The sequence below is a fragment of the Andrena cerasifolii genome, chromosome 8 (genome assembly GCF_050908995.1).
Source record: "Andrena cerasifolii isolate SP2316 chromosome 8, iyAndCera1_principal, whole genome shotgun sequence".
Taxonomy (NCBI): Eukaryota; Metazoa; Arthropoda; class Insecta; order Hymenoptera; family Andrenidae; genus Andrena; species Andrena cerasifolii.
Window position 1 is genome coordinate 10716623 of NC_135125.1, and position 19027 is coordinate 10735649.

The 19027-nt window shown below is 52.6% G+C and overlaps 1 protein-coding gene across 1 annotated transcript; it reads left to right on the forward strand.

The window, feature by feature from the left end:
• The first annotated feature begins 462 nt into the window (after positions 1-462).
• Bicc (protein bicaudal C) lies at positions 463-18642 on the forward strand. Its single transcript, XM_076817782.1, has 15 exons — positions 463-881; positions 1097-1365; positions 2717-2760; positions 7633-7702; positions 11991-12070; positions 13688-13903; positions 14003-14242; positions 14331-14549; positions 14769-15075; positions 15143-15520; positions 15609-15710; positions 15790-16037; positions 16106-16331; positions 16478-16597; positions 16711-18642. Exons 2-15 carry the CDS (start codon positions 1146-1148, stop codon positions 16827-16829), a joined length of 2589 nt encoding a protein of 862 aa, XP_076673897.1. The 5' UTR covers positions 463-881; positions 1097-1145; the 3' UTR covers positions 16830-18642.
• The last annotated feature ends 385 nt before the right edge of the window (positions 18643-19027 follow it).

Below are 19027 nucleotides of genomic sequence, written 5' to 3' on the forward strand. Positions count from 1 at the left end.
GTACAGGCGTTCCCGCTCCGCTGTTATTTGTCCATCTCTAGATCCCGCGTGTCCGCGCCCAGAGTCGCCCTTCGACCGTCTCGTTCGAGCTGCTCGGTAATGCCTCGTCACGCTGTATAACGTCCCTGCTTCCCGATCAAGGTCGAGCACGATTCGTCGGATTCAATGCCGCTCGGCTGTTTCGCGATTCCGAAGGCTCCAGGAGGATGGGCGCGATCGTAGCGGAGTGCTAACCGACCTCGGCTGTTGCGCTGGCGCACGGAAGCGCGCATCGGCGCTGCAGGGGTTGCGAGGGGGTTGGGTCTAGAGGAGGATTTGAAAATCGGATGAAAAGCGTTGATCGGATAGAGGCGAATGCACGGTTGGCTCGGCAAGGTGGTCGACACAGGACGGGCCACGTACACGCGCCGCTTGCGACGCGTTGGCGAAAACAATTTTTTGCCCGTGCTCGCTGCTCGCGCAGAGGTGTTGGCCTAGGTGCCTGACGAGGAGGAGAAGGCCGACGAGGGGGAGAGCAGAGGACAGACGCGGTCTCGCTGGCGCGTCGAGGAGGTAAGAAAAACCGCGTCGAGTGAATCGTCGCGGAGCGAGCGAGGGCCCCGATTGGTCGGCCCCGCGGGCCGCTTCTCCGAAATCCGGCTGGGATTCCAAGAAATCGGCAGTGGCGCTACGCTCACCGGCATCCCCCTTTCTGTTTGCGCGCACGCTGCCGAGAACGATCGTACGTGTCCCGTCTAGTCGCCGCTCCTGTGCGTTGCGGCAACTCGCACCGAACCCGAACACCGACCGACAGGACGCACCGATTCTGACAGAACTGCAGACGGAGAGATCGTACAGAAGGGAGGGAGAAGCTGCAACCAGCCGCAGTGTACACCACGCTCGTACGAACCATAATCTTTTCGCACCCCTTCGACAACCCCCCCCGGCGACTTTCTACACCGTAAGCGCGGCCGCGATGCGTCGAACATGCGCCGGATCGTTCGAATCCCGATCTCCTCCTCGCCCCCTCGCCCCGGTCGCCCTTTCGAGCGCGCCCACGTTCTTTGAATCCTTTCGAGCCCCGATAACCACGACGTCCCGTTTCTATATTCCGCAGAGATTCGCGTGGCACCGGTGGATAGTGACTGCCAGAGAATTCGGACGAGATGAGACCCGACGAGGTGATACAAAACGAGAGGAGAGCGACGGAGACGATGTCCGAGACGTCCGAGGGCACCGTGGGCACCAGCGTCTCCGGTAAATCGGGCTTCGAGAGCCGCGAGGAGCTGCGGGACATCGCGGCAGTGCTGGGCATCGGCAATCCGGACGACATACACCAGGAGAGATTTCGCGTGGATCGGCGAAAGCTGGAGCAGATGCTGCTAGGTGAGTCCTCGCTTGATAAACAGAACTCGATTCGGGAACATTCCTCCTCCGATATTCGACCTTGCTACTTCGCGCGGGCCTGTAGCCGCTGGGTGTTTGATATGATGCTCGGCCATCGCGTCCCCCTACGATTTAAATAGATTATCTGTTTGTAAACGGAATCACAGGGTCTGTCAAACTGTGCGTTGCCCCTAATTAAGGAGAACACAATCGGCCGCACCGATCGTGCCCGTTTATTTTCATCGAGGCTCGGCTCGACGTATTTACGCTCGGATTTAGATCGCGAGGATCCTATGTATCTATACGGTGGATCGGGAGAACGTTCAAAAGTCCAAACGATCAACACCTCTGCTGTTGTCGAGATTGCATCGGCGAAACTTATCCGGTAGCCGTGTGTAATTGCAAGCCTACAACGATAGTTTAAAGCCGCGAATCCACCGAGAAGCTAAGCTATGCGTGGCTATGTTTTAACGTAGCTTTCGGTGGAAACGGTTCTATAAGAATGTGTCGAAGCTGATTTGTTTTAAACGTAGCGTGGCAGAGCATTGCGCAGCTTAAAGCTGGGAATCCACCGGGAAGCTAGGCTGTGCTATGCGTTGCTACGTTTTAAAACAATTAGCTTCATTATGGAACCGTTTCCACCGAAAGCTACGTTAAAACACAGCATCGCATAGCACAGCTTAGCTTAGCTTACAATTAGCTTAGCTTAGTGAATTCCCGGCTTAATACACACATACTTTCTTTTCAACTTTGGCGTCCTACCTCGTGGATACTTAGTTATACGATGGCTTAGTGCACAAATCAGGCATAAGAGCAAAAACGGTCTAACGCACATTGAAAAAAAATGAAGTTTCCTATTTCATGTGATAAGCAGAGCCTATTGGAATACGTTATTGCTACTAACTCAATTTCGCGAGAGAAATGTGGGTTAGCTCGTCTTTGTTCTCAATGCCTCGAATATTGTATGTCCACCTTTTTCGACCTCTTACATGCAACAGATATTTATTTTCTCAACTGTTTCTGTCTGCTGTATAAAAGTCACATTTGTATCTACCTCGTAAATTTCTGAAAACTACTATTTTTCTTCACTGCGTACCCCTGGATCTAAGTGTTTCTCGAATACGCTAAAAGCGGACATACAGTATTTGTGCTCCAAGTCCTCGGTACTTACACCCGGTAGTTTCTCCGCTCCAATCCACCCGCCAATTTCTCTGTTAATTAATATCGCGTGTTAGGAGCGGTCGCCCGTCCTTGCGTACGATCCTCCGACAAAGGAATGTATCGAAAAAGGTAGAGAAAAAAAGGACGAGAGTTCGTTGTACCCTAACCGTACACTTTTCTTTGTTTACAGGTGATAATGACGTGCCCAAGCCAGCGGACGCGTTTTTTCATAACGTAAGTAGCGTGTCATCGTCCTCCTCGACGCTCTCTCTAATAGGTCGACAATCAAGTTCGCCCTCCGCTCGCTGAGAATATCCGCTGGCGACAGGTTGCCCGAAAGAGCGGCGAGGAAAATTCGCGAGGCCCGGGGTTAACGATCGCGGCCGCGTCCGCGGTTCCGCGTGGACGTTACCCGCTGTAAATCGATCCTTCCTCGAAATCGCTGGCGCCGCGCTCTCGACGGGTTCGTTGCGTTGCCGAAAGGAAAGCGCGAGCGTTGTCAATCCGCCGCGACGGTGTCCGAGAAATCGTTCACGCTCGCGGGACACGTCGCGCTTTCGACCTTGCGATTATACGAAGCCGAAGGCGGCTATTTTTGTATACAGTTTCCCCCCCGGACGCCCGATAATTCGTCCCACCGAGGCACCGATTCTTTTCGCGATGCATCGAGGCTGCCGCCGCGCGCGCGCCCTTTCCATTCGCCGGGTCACGGTTCACGGGAGAGGAAAAACGATCTGCAGCCGACAGGGGAATTGGTGGAAAACGCGATAGGGAGCCAGGGGACGGGAGCGCGAGCACTCGTACCACTTATGCGCCCGCGGTAGAGCGGGCAGGCGAATGCAACGAACGGTTGGCGAACGGGCTCGAAGGCAACGCTCGCGCTTATCCTTATCGTTGACACGTTGCGTAAAAGGGGGCCTGGAAATACACCGCTCGATTATTTATAGACTGGCTTTACTCCGCGACTTTGCGCTACGTGCTACGTACACGATCCCACCCTCCGCGCCGGCCGCGTCTATCCGACTCGCGCGCTAAATGTTTCGCGCAAGACGCGTTGTCGCTCGGCGAATAACGGCCCCTCCGGTCCTATTGCTTCCCGGGATCCACGCTCACCGCCGTCCCCCGCTCGCTCTTCCGAGTGCATCTTCCTCCCAAAAGTGAAATTCCCGAGGAGACGACGGCGGCTCGCGCGAGATAGCTTCGTCGGGCGACTGTTTTCGTTGCATTCTTGATTAAAAGAGTCCCGCGGGAGGGGGAGAAGAGGAGAACTCTCGTGACTCGAATCGGACCCGCGATTTAAACGCGAGCCGCGGCGCTCGCGATTTCTCGCGTCTGTTTACGCGAACCGGCGATAAGCGGCAGCTGTTCGCGCGAGTGCGCACCAGCCGACGGCGAACTTTGCTTCGAGCCTCTCGGCCACCACGCTCGTTCCCCCGAAACCGCCTGGCTTCTCCTCCCGTTGAATATTTTCATGTTCGAACGTCGCAGGATTATTCGGGAAGGAGGGACGCGCGCGAGCACGAGGCACGGTCTTCCCGAAATACCGTGTTACACGCGATACGTAATTTTAGCGAGAGTCACTGGACCTCGAGCTCGATTTATCCCCGCTGCAGTCGCCTGCCAACTTTTCCGAATCTTCGGCGAGCCGATCGAGCGCTTCGCCGCTGGGACTTTCTGGTCGGAGCGATCGGAAGCCTCGAAGCCGGGATCGTTTCCGCGTACTCGACCGCAAACTTTCACGGAATCGATCGTTTTCCTGCCTCCGCTCGCAACGGCAGGGGCCCTCGCCGAAGGATAATCCTAGGAGAGCCGTTCTCGTTCAAGGATCCGCGGTCCGACGCATACCTGGTTCCTTCGTTTACCTACTCGAAAACCTAGGCGCTTTCCGATACAGGAAAAGCGTGCTCTACTCGTCATTCCGCTTCCATACTGCGCCCTCGAGGTTCAAGGCGATTCTTTCGGCAGGGCCCGATCTTGCTCTTTAACTGCTCCGGGCAACAGTGATTGCCACCCTTTGTATTTAATTATGAATAAGTGTTCCGAAATATCGTTTTTGACAGTGAGTGAATTTTTTTTTATAGGTATTTGTCGAGTAACCGAAGCCTTACCTACTTTTTCACCGGTTCTTCTAAAGGTTTTACTTCTGCAGTGATTTCTATTGATATTAATTTTCGCTTTCTACCAACTTTGCCGCTCTGCGGCGCACAGTGGCACGTAATGACGTTTTTTGTTCAAATCACCCTACAGGTAGTAATTTTCCAGAAAATTTGACGATTTCTTTTTTAAATTCTTCGCAATTCAATTTTCCATCGATCTGTCCGGCCGAAATTTTGAATTTCGTTGCTGATTTTTTTGTATTTAACGAATTATACGGCACTTTTGGTAGATTAGTATCTGTGAGCTTTTTTAGTTGTCTGTTCCGAATTTAAAGTCAGATTTTCGAAATTGAAGGTGGTGAATCCAGTATGCCGAATGTAGTTGACTTTTCTGACTCAATATTGATGAGCAGGATTTTTAATGTTTGATATTTTTAAACACGTACATAAACAAAGAATCGGAGATTTGCTTCCAGAAGCACAAGTCCTGCTCCTCAAAAAAGATTGCACATAATAAAGTCGGATTTCTAAAGGCAACTGGGATAAAACGTTAAGTGAATCAGGCCTTCTAAAAATATCAGACGTTAAAAATCTTACTCATCAATATTGAATCCGACAAGTCAACTATAAGAACACGTATGAACACTGACGAGTAGGCTTACATATGCAAAATCACGTACACATTTATGAGATGCGTAAAAATTTGTCAAAATGCGAATGTCCATCTGCCATTTTAAATTTTACAGTTTGATCTACAGTATTAGGTTTGTGGTACAAATAAAAAATTTGATCTTTGTAATAATTACCCTATATTCGTAATCAGCGTCCCCGAAAATCTAGACGCAATATGTTTCTTCCGAATAAGCCTATTTTCCGAAATTTCGCTTCAACATATTGGATTCACCACCTCCAATTTCGAAAATCTGACTCTAAATTCGGAACAGGCGGTCAAAACAGCCCACAGATAGGGTAGGTGTACCGTTTGTGACCATTGCACTGTTTTTGGCCATGTGTATAATGATTTTATTTTTAAACTGCTTGCAAATCATTATTTCGTGGAGAGTTTCACGTCATAAATATTTTGTTTAGTATACCGCCAGAAATATAAGGTTACATTTACTGCTTACACGGATAAATATTATATTCTTTAAGAAGTGGCCACAAATGGTGCATCCACCCTACTGATCTTCAAAAAGTGCCGTATAATTCGCTAAATATAAAAAAATCAGCACCGAAATTCAAAATTTCGGCCGTACAGATCGATAAAGAATATAATTGCGAAGAATTTAAAAAAAAATTGTCAAGATATCTGAAAAATTACTACCTGTGTGGTGATTTGAACGAAAAATGTCATTAGGTACCACTGTGCGGCGTCCCCCGCCGCGTCCCACCTCCGTGGACATCGCAAGGTAAAGCAACCTCGCCGGGCTATAGAATACCCAGTGGGAATAACAGTGGGACGATCCTGAAGCGCTGTGCTTGCTCGAATATCTGGATTTACCTAAGCAAATCGGCTTGTCCTGCGACCGTTTATGGCTGTACCTACTCGCAAAATGCAGTCCGCGCGGCCCCAGGTAGACCGTGAAATTGTCCGTGGTACTCGTCGCATCGGAGGTTGTAGATGCATCGGGGGTGGTTGGTATGCCTCTCTTTTGTTAACTGGATTCGTAGCCGCTCGATTGGTGCCACGACCGAATCGAACGTCCACGTCCGCGCGACACCTTCCAAGAGAAATGTCTATGTCTCGATCGGTTCGAGTAAATCAGGACAATGGCAGGTTGCACCTGTCCGAAAGGGAGCGCAGGGTGATCCGCAGCTGGCTCGTGCGTTGGCGAAGCGCAAACGAAGGAACTACCTGTTCCTGTCCGGCTCGGCTGGGTGCTGGATCTTTAAATGGTGGAATCGGTGTCTCGTCGCGTCGCGTCGGCGAAGTCTATCGTCGGCGGGTTATTCATCGGTGCGCGGTCGGCTGTTCCTCGTCCTCGGCCGGGTAGATTTCTGGAGGGAGGAAGCGGTGGGACGGGGACGGATAGAGTCGTGACGGCAGCGAGTGGGAGGCGGTTCACCGAGTCGTCCCGTTACATTATCTGCTGTTAGTCAGTCAGTCGTGCCAGCGATCCCGACGCGGTAAAAACGAGAGACGACGTGGTGTCGTTCGAGGATCGAGTACCTTCCGAGAGATCGCCACGGTGTAGCGCGCTGCGGATCGTGCCGTCCGCGAAATCTAGCAGCCGTGTCCGCGCGGTAACGCCGACGGAAATACGAGCGAAAGGTGCGAGAGGTGTGCGCGAACAGTTCGCTCGGCGAGCCGGTGACCGTTCCACAGCCCGGTTACGATTCGATTCGACTCCACTCCACCCGAGTCCGCTTCCAATCACGACCGGCAGTGTTTCGAGTGAAAGGAAACCTTCGAAAGGATTCTGGATAAATTTCCTGGCAAAAACTAGCAGCTGAGACCGTGGATCGTGGATCGCCGGATCAGTGGAACGCGCGTGTCGTCGATTCGCGATGCAGTGAGCGGATAACGCTCGCGTCGGGATGTCCCGCGGGTCTCGATAGTCGCGCCAGTGAAAGTAAATCACCCGGAGCTGTCTCTCCTCTCGTTCGAGATTCTTCCTAGCCTGGTCCGCGCACTTCCTGGTCGCAGCGAGCATGTCGCTGCTCTAGTACCGAGGATCCACTCGAACAGCGACCACCGGAAAGCTACCGAAACGATCACTCGCCTCTGCTGATCCCTTTCCCGAATTCGGCGAGCTCGAGCGATCGGGGGTCGGTCCGCGGATACGCCAGTCGACAACGATGACCGTGGTAATGCCCAGCGTTCCGCCGCGCGTAACATCTGCGGATGATCGCGCGACGAATGCACCGAGCGACTAATCCGTCCGAGGCGGAAAGATACGCGAGGTTCCCTTGGACAAAGTCCGCGGCAGCGCGATCGTCCTCGGCAGTTGTTGAGAGTTACCGGAACGGAATTGCATCGCGATTAACCAGGTTGGTTCTCTTGTTGCAGGTTATGGAGGAAACAAACACCTTCGTTACGTGGCCGTCCCGACTGAAGATTGGAGCAAAGTCGAAGAAAGGTAAGCGCCTACGTTGCTGGCTGCACGTTCGCCCGGCCGGCGCGGCGCGGCGGGCTCGCGAGATCCATAGGTCGAAAGGTGAGAGCCCGTGCTCCGCTCGATCGTCGGAGATGTCGGGCAGCGTTGTCGCGCTGGGAAAGCCTCGAAGAATCGCGCGCGGCGCGGCGCGTCCACCCGGAAACGGTACAGGAACCGATGACGCGTCATGGGCGCGTCAAGGTTCGTCGACTTGCTCGACCTTGGGGGAATAGTCCGCTTCAACATTCTATCCGAGTACATCGCGCAGTGTGTTTATCGTTTATCGACCGAACCTCGTTACATACACACGGCAGCCGATTACGTCAACCCTGGGTTACGTCGCCTTGGCGCGCCAGCTGACGCTGGTATCGCGTATTTTCTTACGACGGCTATTTACGGCCTCGTATACGCGAATTCTAGCGCCGCGCTCGCCTTCCTCTGGCCACGGCATCGCCGGACTCTCGCGCTTCTGCATCGACGAGCCTGCCGTTGCCACCTTCCGCGAGCCTTGCTCAGAGGGCCGGGGCTGTCGGGGCTCGGTTTCCGCGCGGCCGAATCCGCGATTTCGCGTGTCCAACTGGCCGTGGCAAGCCCGCGTTACGCGCACCGACGCTGCCTTTGCCGAACGCGGGATTAATTAGAGCGCACCCATTAATCGAAAGTGATTACGAAACGACTCGCATGCTTGCCCTGGCGCAGCAGCGCGTGTCGCTTCGGCGAAGTAAAACGCCGGAGCGTGCAGGCTCTGCCCGTGGAAACGGGCAACGTCCGCCGCCATCGCGGCCCTGGCAACTGCTCGTATCGTTTCTCCTATCGTTCCCGTATCGTTCTCCGCGTCGCGGCAAAATCGAGCCGCGCGGAAACCTTCCGTCGCAGTCCGGCCTTTTCCCCCGGCTCGCCAGCACCGCGCCGCGCCGCTCGGCTGTCGCTTGCCATGGAAACTTTTCGGTGATTCATCCCTTCCTCGTGACCCGAACAGCTGTTGCGTTTCTCCTCCTCCGTGCCCTCACCCACTCGACCGGCCGATTGTGCGTGACAACCCGCGTAATCCGGTATAAATAGGTCCCCGAGTGCCCTGCGCCCTACCGATTTTCATTTCCCGTTGCAAGCCGCGCTTCCTCCCACGCGAGGAGCTCCGCGGCGGCTCCTTCCGATTGGAAAAACACGGTGCCGTTTCCCGCGCCCGTCTCCTCAGGCTCGCGATATCGTTGTTGCTGTTGTTGTTATTCCAGCGAGTCGCTATCTCCGCGAGCACTATTAGTACACCGAGCGAGCCGATAATTTTCGCCGGCAAGGTCGTCCCAGTTTGATCGAGCCGCGACGCTCCACGATAGAGTTATTCTACTTTCGACTCCTTAAAAGGTCGAGCGCGAGGTCAACCGTATCCGTATCTTCTCTCGCCCATCGTGGAATTATGCAAGCAGTTTTTACGAACAGCTCTTTCGGCTCACCGTGTCGCGATCAGCGGACGGGACTGGTCCCTGAACGCGTGCCAGCGATCACCCTTATCCTCGGGGAGCGCAGGAATTAGGAATAGGAACGGAATCGAGGCTGGGCACGCGTGGTCGTCACGGTTCAACCCTTTTCCACCGAAACGAGCCTCTTACTTTCGCTTTCTTCGCCTCCCCGCTAGCCCCCCGAGTCCCTGCCTCGGCAACCGCAGCCAAGTGACACGCGATTGTACGTATTAAGTTAACCGCTGGACAGGGTCCTCGCCTCGGGAAATTAGGGCAGAGGCGGAGGCGTAAATGCGAACTTTGATCGCCGCTCGATTCTAATTTTTATCGACGGTGCCGCTCCTGGATCGCGAACTGCCGCTCCGCCGAGCTTCGGCGTGACGAAGCGGATCGAGCCCAATTCGATTCCACTCGGCGTCACTTCGGCCGAAAGCTGAGGGAAGGCTTGGCGAAATTCCGTCGTTACGAAAGCCAGCTCTGCGATACGCGCCGCGGGCTTTATCGCCGCTTGCATAGAGGGACCGATACGTTGGGCGTCGCGATAACTCGGGTAACGCGAAACGGTATTAATCACCAGGAATAACACAGAATAATTTTAACGCTCGTCCAACTTTCTTTTCGAAAATAGTCGCCGTTATCTCGCCGCGCGAACGAGTCACGGTTTCGCGAGGTCTCGGGGGATCTAGAAGGATCTACAGGCCAGGCAATTCGGCAGAGACTGTAAGATACAGGGACGGTAGTGTTGCCGATTCAGATTTTTGAAAATCCGTAGAGAAAAGTTCAACATTCCGTAGAATTCCGTAGATCCCCCTTTGAGAAATCCGTTGATCTATGGAATTTCTTCGTAAGTGTTAATTATTCTACGTATGAAAGAAGCTAATTCCCTTGATCATGGAAACCGTTCTTTCCTAAATTCTTTCTAGAGATCTTATATTTCGACCCTCTCCTAACATCCTCAAAAAAAAATTATTGTCACATCAAAAATTCAGAAATTACGAAAAAAGTTCACGTGCAAAAGTTGTGAAATCGACTTTTACTAATTCCACTTCGGTACAAGAGCTTTTCCCAGAAATAATGTTTCCCCGAAAGTCGTTCTCGCCAAGGACTTTCGTCCCGACGTAAATTCACGAAAAGGAATTAAAAAAGTTCACGTGCAAAGATTCTGAAATCAACTTTGCTAATTCCTATTGTACTCCTTTAAAATGCAGAGTAGTAAAACTAAAAAATTATAGCTTAAATTCCAGCGATTAAGTGTAATGAAAAGCTCTTGTAGTGGAATTTAGCGACCCGCAGTAAATCGGCTAAATAAATTTGGATTGTAAAATCAGTGGGTCAAATTAAACAGTAAACGACTTATTTAATTCGAATCAGAATCTTTTGTTTTATCAATTTCGAATTACCTTAGTTTTAAAATTATACAAATCAATAGTACTAAATAATTTAAGGTAAAAAATCCCAGACCTACCCCAGACTGTATTTTTAAAATTATACAAATCAATAGTATTAAATAAGTTAAGGTAAAAAATCCCAGACCTACCCCAGACTGTATTTTTAAAATTATACAAGTCAATAGTATCAAATAATTTAAGGTAAAAAATCCTTAGATTTCAGTTTACAATCCGTAGATCCGTAGATAAAGTAAAAAATCCGTGGATCTATGAAAAAGTCCGTAGGGTTGGTAAGACTGCAGGGACGATCGATGAGGTTGCTTTTCGTGGAGCATCTGCGATCCAATTTAAGCATAAACGCGCTCTCCGGAGAATAACGATTTATCCAAGACCGTATGCAGAGAAGTTTTCCGCTTAGGAGGATAGAGCGGAAAGCAAGGATTCGTAGCGATTGCGTAACACGTGGAAATACACTGGCCAAAATGATCGGCACATAGTCTGGATCGTCGCGCCGTGCATCGTCTAGGTTGGCCGTTCGGTATAAACTTTAAACGGTAACTCATCGACCGCGATCGAGCGTCGTTATCTCGCCGGAGCGATTAAACGAGCGAGCAACGGTGATTCGGTAAGGCCGTGCGCAATCTATTTCTGGGTCATTGTTTCGATTCGGGCCGAGTTTTCCCTCCTCTTAGCAACCGGCGCCGTTTTTCCTCTCTTTCTTCGTTATTTTTAGACGGACCCACGAGTATTGATCCTCGGGAAACATTCCCTTTACAGAATCCGCCCGTGATATTTTCGCTTACGGAAGGCGTGCCTCGGCGCGTCGCCCCGCGTCGGCTCGATTCGCGGAACAGGGCAACGATCCGGCGAAAATACCTACGTAGGTATCGCGATTAAGGAGAGGCAAATTTTCTGGACGGGCAGCAGGTTTCCTCGGCTTTCCCTCGACGAGGCCAGTTACGAAATCTCTTCCACTCGTCCAAGCCTGACTTCCTGGTTTTTTTTTTTTTTAAACGCATGCGGTACCGCCCGGGGCGCACCTCGTCGAGCTTTTCATTTCCCGCGTCTCCATTTTCCGAAGCGAGACTGGATCTAGCGTTTCATTGAAACCGTTCGGCCGAGAGGATCGTTTACCTCTTTGCGCGGCCAAGGTTTCCCTCGCGGCTCCCCCGATCGATTCATCGACAACCGACGGTGGTCACGTTGCCGCGAGGACACGTCATCGTCCTCGACTTTGGAGCGTTTCGTATCCAGGAAGAAAAGACGCTCCGCTTCGACTGGCCGCGCTCCGTGAATATTAAATGCCGCGCCGCGCCGTTTCGCTGGTGCGCGCTCGTACGCGGGCTTGTTCCATCGGCAGCCACTACCGCGAATAACAACATATTGACACGGTGTTGCATAATTTCTCCCGACGCTCTGTTACAGATCCGCATATAAAGGTCGCGGGTCGACCCGATGACGTGCGAGCGGCTAAGGAGAAGATAATGGAAATTTTGGACACCAGGGTAAGCGTTTATTTTAAACATGCCTCCTCTCGTCCCGTTCTCGTCTCGCTCGGATTATCGATCGGCCACGGAGCAAGCAAACCTCGGCGGCGCTTGTTACACGCCGGTTTCGCCCGTCGGAAATCTTCGAGCGAGATAAGAGCCGCGATCTGGTGTCACGGGCGAATCCCCGGTTTTTACCGAAACGTTACATCACTCGCGAGCAGCCGAGCAACCAGATTAGCGATGACCTCCGCCGATCAGCTTTTGACTTTCAGCGCCCCAAATTGATCGGCCCCGCGCGCCCGCGTCGTGCAAACATTTCTCCGCCGTTATCGTAGATAATCCATCGGACGATAAAGAAACCTGCCCGATGCGTGTATCGGCACTTTTGTAGCAATCTGTCGCAGCGATCGATATCGCGATAAATTCGTTTTTTTTTTCTGTTCGCTGCGAGCAACGCGAGGTAAATTTCCAACGGTGTCCGCGCGCGACGCGTCCTCCAGTCTCCTCCACTTCTCCTATTCGTCCTTTTTCGACTCGCACGCCGAGCTACGCACCGCGCGTCTCGTTTCAGGTCAAGTCGCGAGACTTTCGCCCGGTTCGACCGCCGACCGGCATCCTTGGCAGGCGAGCATCCTAATTCCTCCTTTTCTGATAGGATCTCGCGGTTTCCTTTTTAATTGGCGGTCGCGTGACCGCCACTCGGCCTCTAAGACTGGCTCCAAGAGGGAAAAAGGAGGAAACAGGGGGATAAGGGGCCCAGCGACAGCACGTAGGAAGAAGACGTTCTATTTATACGCGGACGGTGTATCGCGAATTCCCAGCCGAGAAAGCGAGACGTCCTGCACCGCGACGAACCTGCCTCGCGTTAACCAACCGGCTGGAAACGGCTTGTGTATTTCCTCCGGGCGTACCGTTATCTCCGAGCGTTCCTCTTCGTCTCGGCCCACCGTTCTATCGTTTCGCCCATCGGAATTACATATTACGTCCGATCCGCGCGCAAGCGAACCGTCTGCAGAACGAACGACGCGCGAGTAGAAGCATCGCGTCCGCGGGGGCAGGCGCATAGAAGTTTAACGAGCCGATGCACGAGGAAGAAGATGAGAGACGCCTGCTCGATTGCACCCAGCTTGTGTCACCCGACGTTGCTCGCTAAATCGCCATTACTCACCTGTCGGCCGCGCCAGGCCGATCGGATAAAACGCGCACCTACCTACCAGAATTCGCCCCGGTGCGTTCACTTTTCTCCAACTTGTTGGTATAACAGGTTCGATCGGAGACGCCGTAAAATAACTGGCGCGTTGCATTCCCGGCACCGTTACCGCGCCACTGGTCCCCGCGCCGCGTTGTTATCGCGCGGCTTTTACATAACGCCGGAGAAGTCGATTCCACGTTTCAACCGTTGCACGTTGAACTGGAGTGGCTGGCGAGTTAATACGCCGCCCGACCGCAGGGCCCCCCGGTTCCAACGTCCAGGACCTCGCTCGTATTTTTCCCGTCCAGCGTTAACGCTGCCTCGCCGGGTGTTTGTCGGAGTCTGTTTTCCGCCGTTGCTATCGCCGACGCGCGAGGCCTTAGGACGGTGGAACGCCGGACGAAAGCGCGGAGAGACCCAGCCTCGGATTTCGATTGCAGCAAAGCAACAGGGTGACTATGAAGCTGGACGTTAGTTACACCGACCATTCGCACATCATCGGGAAGGGCGGCCTGACGATTAAGCGGGTGATGGAGGAAACCGGCTGTCACATTCATTTTCCGGACAGTAACCGTAGCAATCACCAGGAGAAGAGCAATCAAGTCTCGATTGCCGGGGAGATGGAGGGCGTGGAGAGGGCCCGCGCTCGAGTCAGGGTAAGGCTGGACTGTTCCGAAGCTGTTTCTCTACCGAGCGGGTCTAACGACCAAACGCAGACCGTCCCGACGACCAATTTGCCCCCTTTACCTTTGCAGAACCTCACGCCTCTGATCTTCTCGTTCGAGCTACCGATCATGGGTCTGTCGCAGACCATGCCGGACTCCAACTCGCCGTACGTGGTGAAGATCCAGGAGAAGTACAACGTCCAAGTGATGTTTCGCACCAGGCCGAAGTTGCACGCCACGCTGGTGGTGGTGAAGGGCTGCGAATGGGAGGTGACCCAGGTGAAGGAGGCGACCGTGCTGCTGATTCACTACATGTGCCAAAACTTAGCTGTGAGTATGGTCGAGGGAATGGGACACCACCGCGCTCCGTCGCCGACGAGTCGCTCTAATCGAGTTTCCGCCCCCCCCGCCTCGGCAGAGTCAGATACAAGTACAAATGTCGATGGAGATTTCACCGCAACACCACAGTATCGTGCTGGGCAAGCAGAGCAGCAACTTGAAGATGATCATGCAGCGCACAGCCACGCAAATCATGTTCCCGGACGCTGGGGATCCAAACATTCCCAGCTTGAAGAAGAGCAACGTGACCATCACAGGTGGCATCCACAACGTCTACATGGCCCGGCAACAGTTAGTGGTAGGTCATGTTGCCGCGATTCGGCTGTCTTATCGGCGACCGGTCCTTATCTGCTCGTTCAGTTTTCCCACTCGGCCGGCGAGTGATCCCTTTCCGTCCACTCACGACCACGCGACCCCGTGCGCGCCGATAACGATGCTGCGCGCCGCTTCGCGGATCCCTCGACCGTCCAGAGGCTCCGCTCGTTTCTAAAGCCGAGGGCAATTTTACTGCGTCCAGGGTTCCTTACCGTTGGTTCTGATGTTCGACCTCCCCGAGGAGTCCATGTCATCCGTCAGCACCGAGAACATCTCCCAGCTGATGCAATCGTTGGATGTGTTCATCAACCTGAGGCACAAGCCCAAGCAGAGCACGCTCTCCGTCATCATCAAGGGGATCGAGCGGAACGCCAGCAACATCTACGAGGCGAGGAAGCAGCTTCTGGGCTTGGACGAACCCAGGGTGCATGCCGAGATACCGGCTACGTACCACGTACCGAACGCCGGCAATACTTTCCAGGGGAACTGCATGAACGCCGGTGAGTACGGTTCTCCGCGAATTTACGGGCGAATAGACTCGTCGCTGCTAATTGACCGTTACGATCCTACACGCAGGTCTGAACAATCTGGTGAGCGGTCTGTCGGACAACCTGTCGAGTATGTTAACGGTAAACACGCAGAATCCTCCGTACTGCGTGTCGCCTGTCTCTCACTCGCCAAATCCTATGGGCTTGTCGCCTCACTGGGGCTTACCGTCGATACCGTCCATGTTTTCGCCGCTGCCGCTTCATCACACTTACCCGTACCCGCACCTTAATCATCTGCTGACAACGCAGCACGTGATGCACAACAACGCCATGCCTCCTCACGCCCACGGACTGCAGAATCACGGCTACGCCGGCATCGGGCAGCTTCACTCCAACGTGCCTGCCAGCTTTCACAGTATTCACGGGATGAACGGTGGTTCCTTGGCGGACAGCAAAGAAGGCAGCGGTACGTCGCTGGCTCTATGTAAAGCCTGCAGTAGTCTCTTGAATCGGACGCGCCAAAATTTTCATTTTTCTCACGTACATCTTTACAGCTTACTCGTCGCTGAGCAGCGTCTCCAGTTCTCTATCTAGTCCCGCTATCAGTCCACGTAACGTATCACCGGTCAATCCTACCGAGACTAGTCCTAATATAGGTGAGTGCTCGCCTTGGGACCTTTCCACCCGGATCGCTGTCGATTTCGATAAACCTGTAACAAGCGTTTCATCCAGTAGATTTATGCAGCATGCTGTCAGACCTTCCGGTACGCGACCGACGAGCACCCGGCTGCGAGAAGAAGTCACTGGAGATGGCCGTGCAACAGAACCTGGCCCCATTCGATTACGAGCAGAAGAAAATCTTGGCAGCGAAGGCGATGCACGCGAAACCTAGCTCCGCCGATTATCGCGTTCCCACTTCCGCTTGGTCCGGATACGGACTCAGTCAGTCCATCCCTCCCATAAGCACGACCGACTTGAGTAAGGTAAGGGTGATTCGCGAGCCTACCGCCGGATGCAGACAAAGTATGAACGTTTTCGTGTTTGACCGTAGGAACTGACCGCCTCCCATCCGTCTGACCTGTGGAAAGAGCCAACGACGCCGGTGTTCAGCGGGGAAATTGACTTCGGAATCGGATCCGGCAAACGCGTTGGACAGATCGGCATCAGCTCGAACTACATGGAACACACGCCGACGGCGCATCTCAATAAAATCACGTCCCATCGGCACAACGACTTGACCACTCTGCTGACCAGCGTCGGATTGGAAAAGTACATACGTAAGTGGGATTCTGTGCTCCGCGTAATTGCGGCAAGCGATAGGAGCTTTAAGGTCGCGCGCTTCTGAACCGTCGCTTCTGCTTAAGCGTTGCTTGGGTTTTCTCCGCTTTGCTTTACACGCCGCTTCTCCTTTTCTATCCGCCAGGCCTGTTCACGTCTCACGAGGTGGACATGGCAACGTTTCCTTCGCTCACGGAGAAGGATCTCTGCGAGATTGGTATAAACGCTTGGGGCGCGAGGCGCAAAATAATGCTGTTAATCGCTGGTACGTAAGAGGTTGCCGCGCGGCTGTCGCTTGGCAGCGAATACTATCGCCCTGTTCGCGCGACCGTCTCCACTTTACCCTCACTTATGGCACACTTACTGTTCCCCTTGCAGAGATGAACAAACGAACTAGTCCATTCTGCGGCAGCGCGGCCCCGGGCGCGGAACGCAAGTCGACCACCTCATCCACTGCAACGTCGGTGGAGAAGTGCAATCTGGACAGCAAGTGGTAAAGGAAGGGCGGGGAGAACGTTGCGAGTCTCGTGGAACTTTGGCGACACGGATATAACGAATCTATTACGGACTGCCGTACTTAAAGCTCGCGAATCGTATTTCCAGACAGGGGAATACGAGAGTCGAGGTCGAAATCGAATCACGCGGGCCTCCCCGCCGACTCCACAGTAAGATCACGAGAGGTTATACAATTGATATGTTAGTTTGCTATTCTAGGCACCGGAAGAATAGCCCGATGATTGATTTTGTGGTCGAGGACCCTTTGCATAATTTTTTTTCCACTTTTTTTTTCTACCCCTTCGCGGTCTTCGATTCACGCGCTCGGAAGGTGCCTTAGGTTAAGAAGCTCGTTATTACTTTCGTTTCGTTAACTTTTTTTTTACGTTGCTATTGGTCTTTCCGCGGCCGAGCGACACCCGGCAAATTACCGGGGCGTCGTTCGGCGCGTTGTGTCACGTGTTTCTCTGTGTATCGTATCGGTGAAGAGTTCGTAATGTGGCTGAGCGATAGGCGTACAGTATAAATGGGTGATAATTGTTCGATTAGCGTAACGGAACAGAGGCGAAGCGCAGCTTCGGGAACTTGATACGCGATGGGCGAGGGATGTCCCGTGTGTTCAGCGGCCTTTCGCCCTAGCAAAGTTAAAATATTTAATCTCGACTAAGCTCGAAACTCGACGGCTGGCGGAGCTCGCGGCGAGAGAGGTTGATGAACGGGAATGCGCCAAGTATTTAGTCGCATTCCGCATCCGCGTTCCATCGGATCGTGCGAACGCGATCTCCTGGCCCGCGAGCTTCCCGCAGCCGCGTTTTCGAGTTTTACAAAGTAACAAAGTATTTATTATTCACTCGCGAAAGACGCTGGATGCACGCTAAGCAACGGACCGCAACAACTATATCCACGGAGCAAACCGAGAGGGGCGGACAATGGCGATCTTGAACGCTCGGGGACACTTTTCAGCCTCCTTTGGCGTAATACGAACTGTCTAAGAAAACCGGCTAAGAAATCTAACTCGAGCTTGGCCGCATAGTTACCGTTCTCGACGTTCGACGAGCCGTTTGCAGCTAACCAACTCGCGTTAATCGATCATCGTGCGATCGACCACTATCGGATGCACCGTGATGTCTCTTCCCTTTTTCTTACCCAAGCATAATCGAATGAACATGCGTCCGAGGAACAATCATTTCGCCGCGATCAACCGCATGTACGCGCTCGCGGTCCATTTACACAATAGCAATTTTACGGAAGTAAGATATCTCGCTCGATATAAATTATTAATATTTTAAACCCTTTTTTTTTCTTTTTTTTTTGTCGCCACAATCTGAATGAAAAGCGTTAGGCAACGAGCTCACGCTCTGCTCGCTAGAACTGACAACACTTGGGGAACAGACGCATTCGAAGATCCGTTAACGCGATTCAGGGGTCCATTCATCTCTACCGTCATGAATATAAACTGCTGTTAATTAGGTCGGTACAGAATAGTCGGAGGAACGTCGCGACCGAGCTTACCGAAAATGCCTAGCGAACAATTTTACCGCTAAAAGTTCTTGACTAAGTCTTTTGTGAAGTCTTTTTAAGCATAAATTATTGTTGTTTTGGTGCAGCACGATCGCGTGCTCGGGAGTAATCGATATATTAGGAAAGGAATACTATGTGTTCTCTGCGTGTGTATGTGTGATGTAATAAGACTGTCCGATCGTCCCCGTTCCTCGTGTTCGTTCAACGGTGATCGTTTCTTGGTAAAAATGGAACAACACGCTCGCTACGAACGTTTCTCGTTGTTCGATCGTTGCAACGACCGGACGACGCAAATCTCCGCCTCGCCGTGGCCCCGCGGCGCTGGCGAGGAGTTATTATTGTTTTTGTTTTTCGCGATAGCGATAAATCGTCGCAGACCGTCAGATTGAAAATGTCGATGTCTGTTTTCCACGGGAGGCCCGATCGGCGCCGGCAACGGGCCACTCTCGCCGCGGGTCCGTTTCTTTATTCGCACAATTTTTACATTTTCGCCGCGCGAGAACCCTTGCGCGACCGATCGGGACCTCGTATAATTTCTTTAGATAGATATGTCACTGTTCTTCGATGTTCCTATCTAATATATACTAATTTCGCGCGATTTAGCGTATCAACTAGCTGTTATGGAATTTAAAATTAGAGAAGCAAAACAACTGAAAAGTCAAAAAAAAAAAAAAGAAAA

What these genes read in the sequence shown, in the direction of transcription:
- Bicc (XM_076817782.1), top strand. Translation starts at nt 1,146, where the DNA reads ATGAGACCCGACGAGGTGATACAAAACGAGAGGAGAGCGACGGAGACG. An exon ending in CGGACGCGTTTTTTCATAAC is followed by an intron (nt 2,761 to 7,632) that starts GTAAGTAGCGTG and finishes CTCTTGTTGCAG; the next exon opens with GTTATGGAGGAAACAAACAC. An exon ending in GCACGACCGACTTGAGTAAG is followed by an intron (nt 16,038 to 16,105) that starts GTAAGGGTGATT and finishes GTTTGACCGTAG; the next exon opens with GAACTGACCGCCTCCCATCC.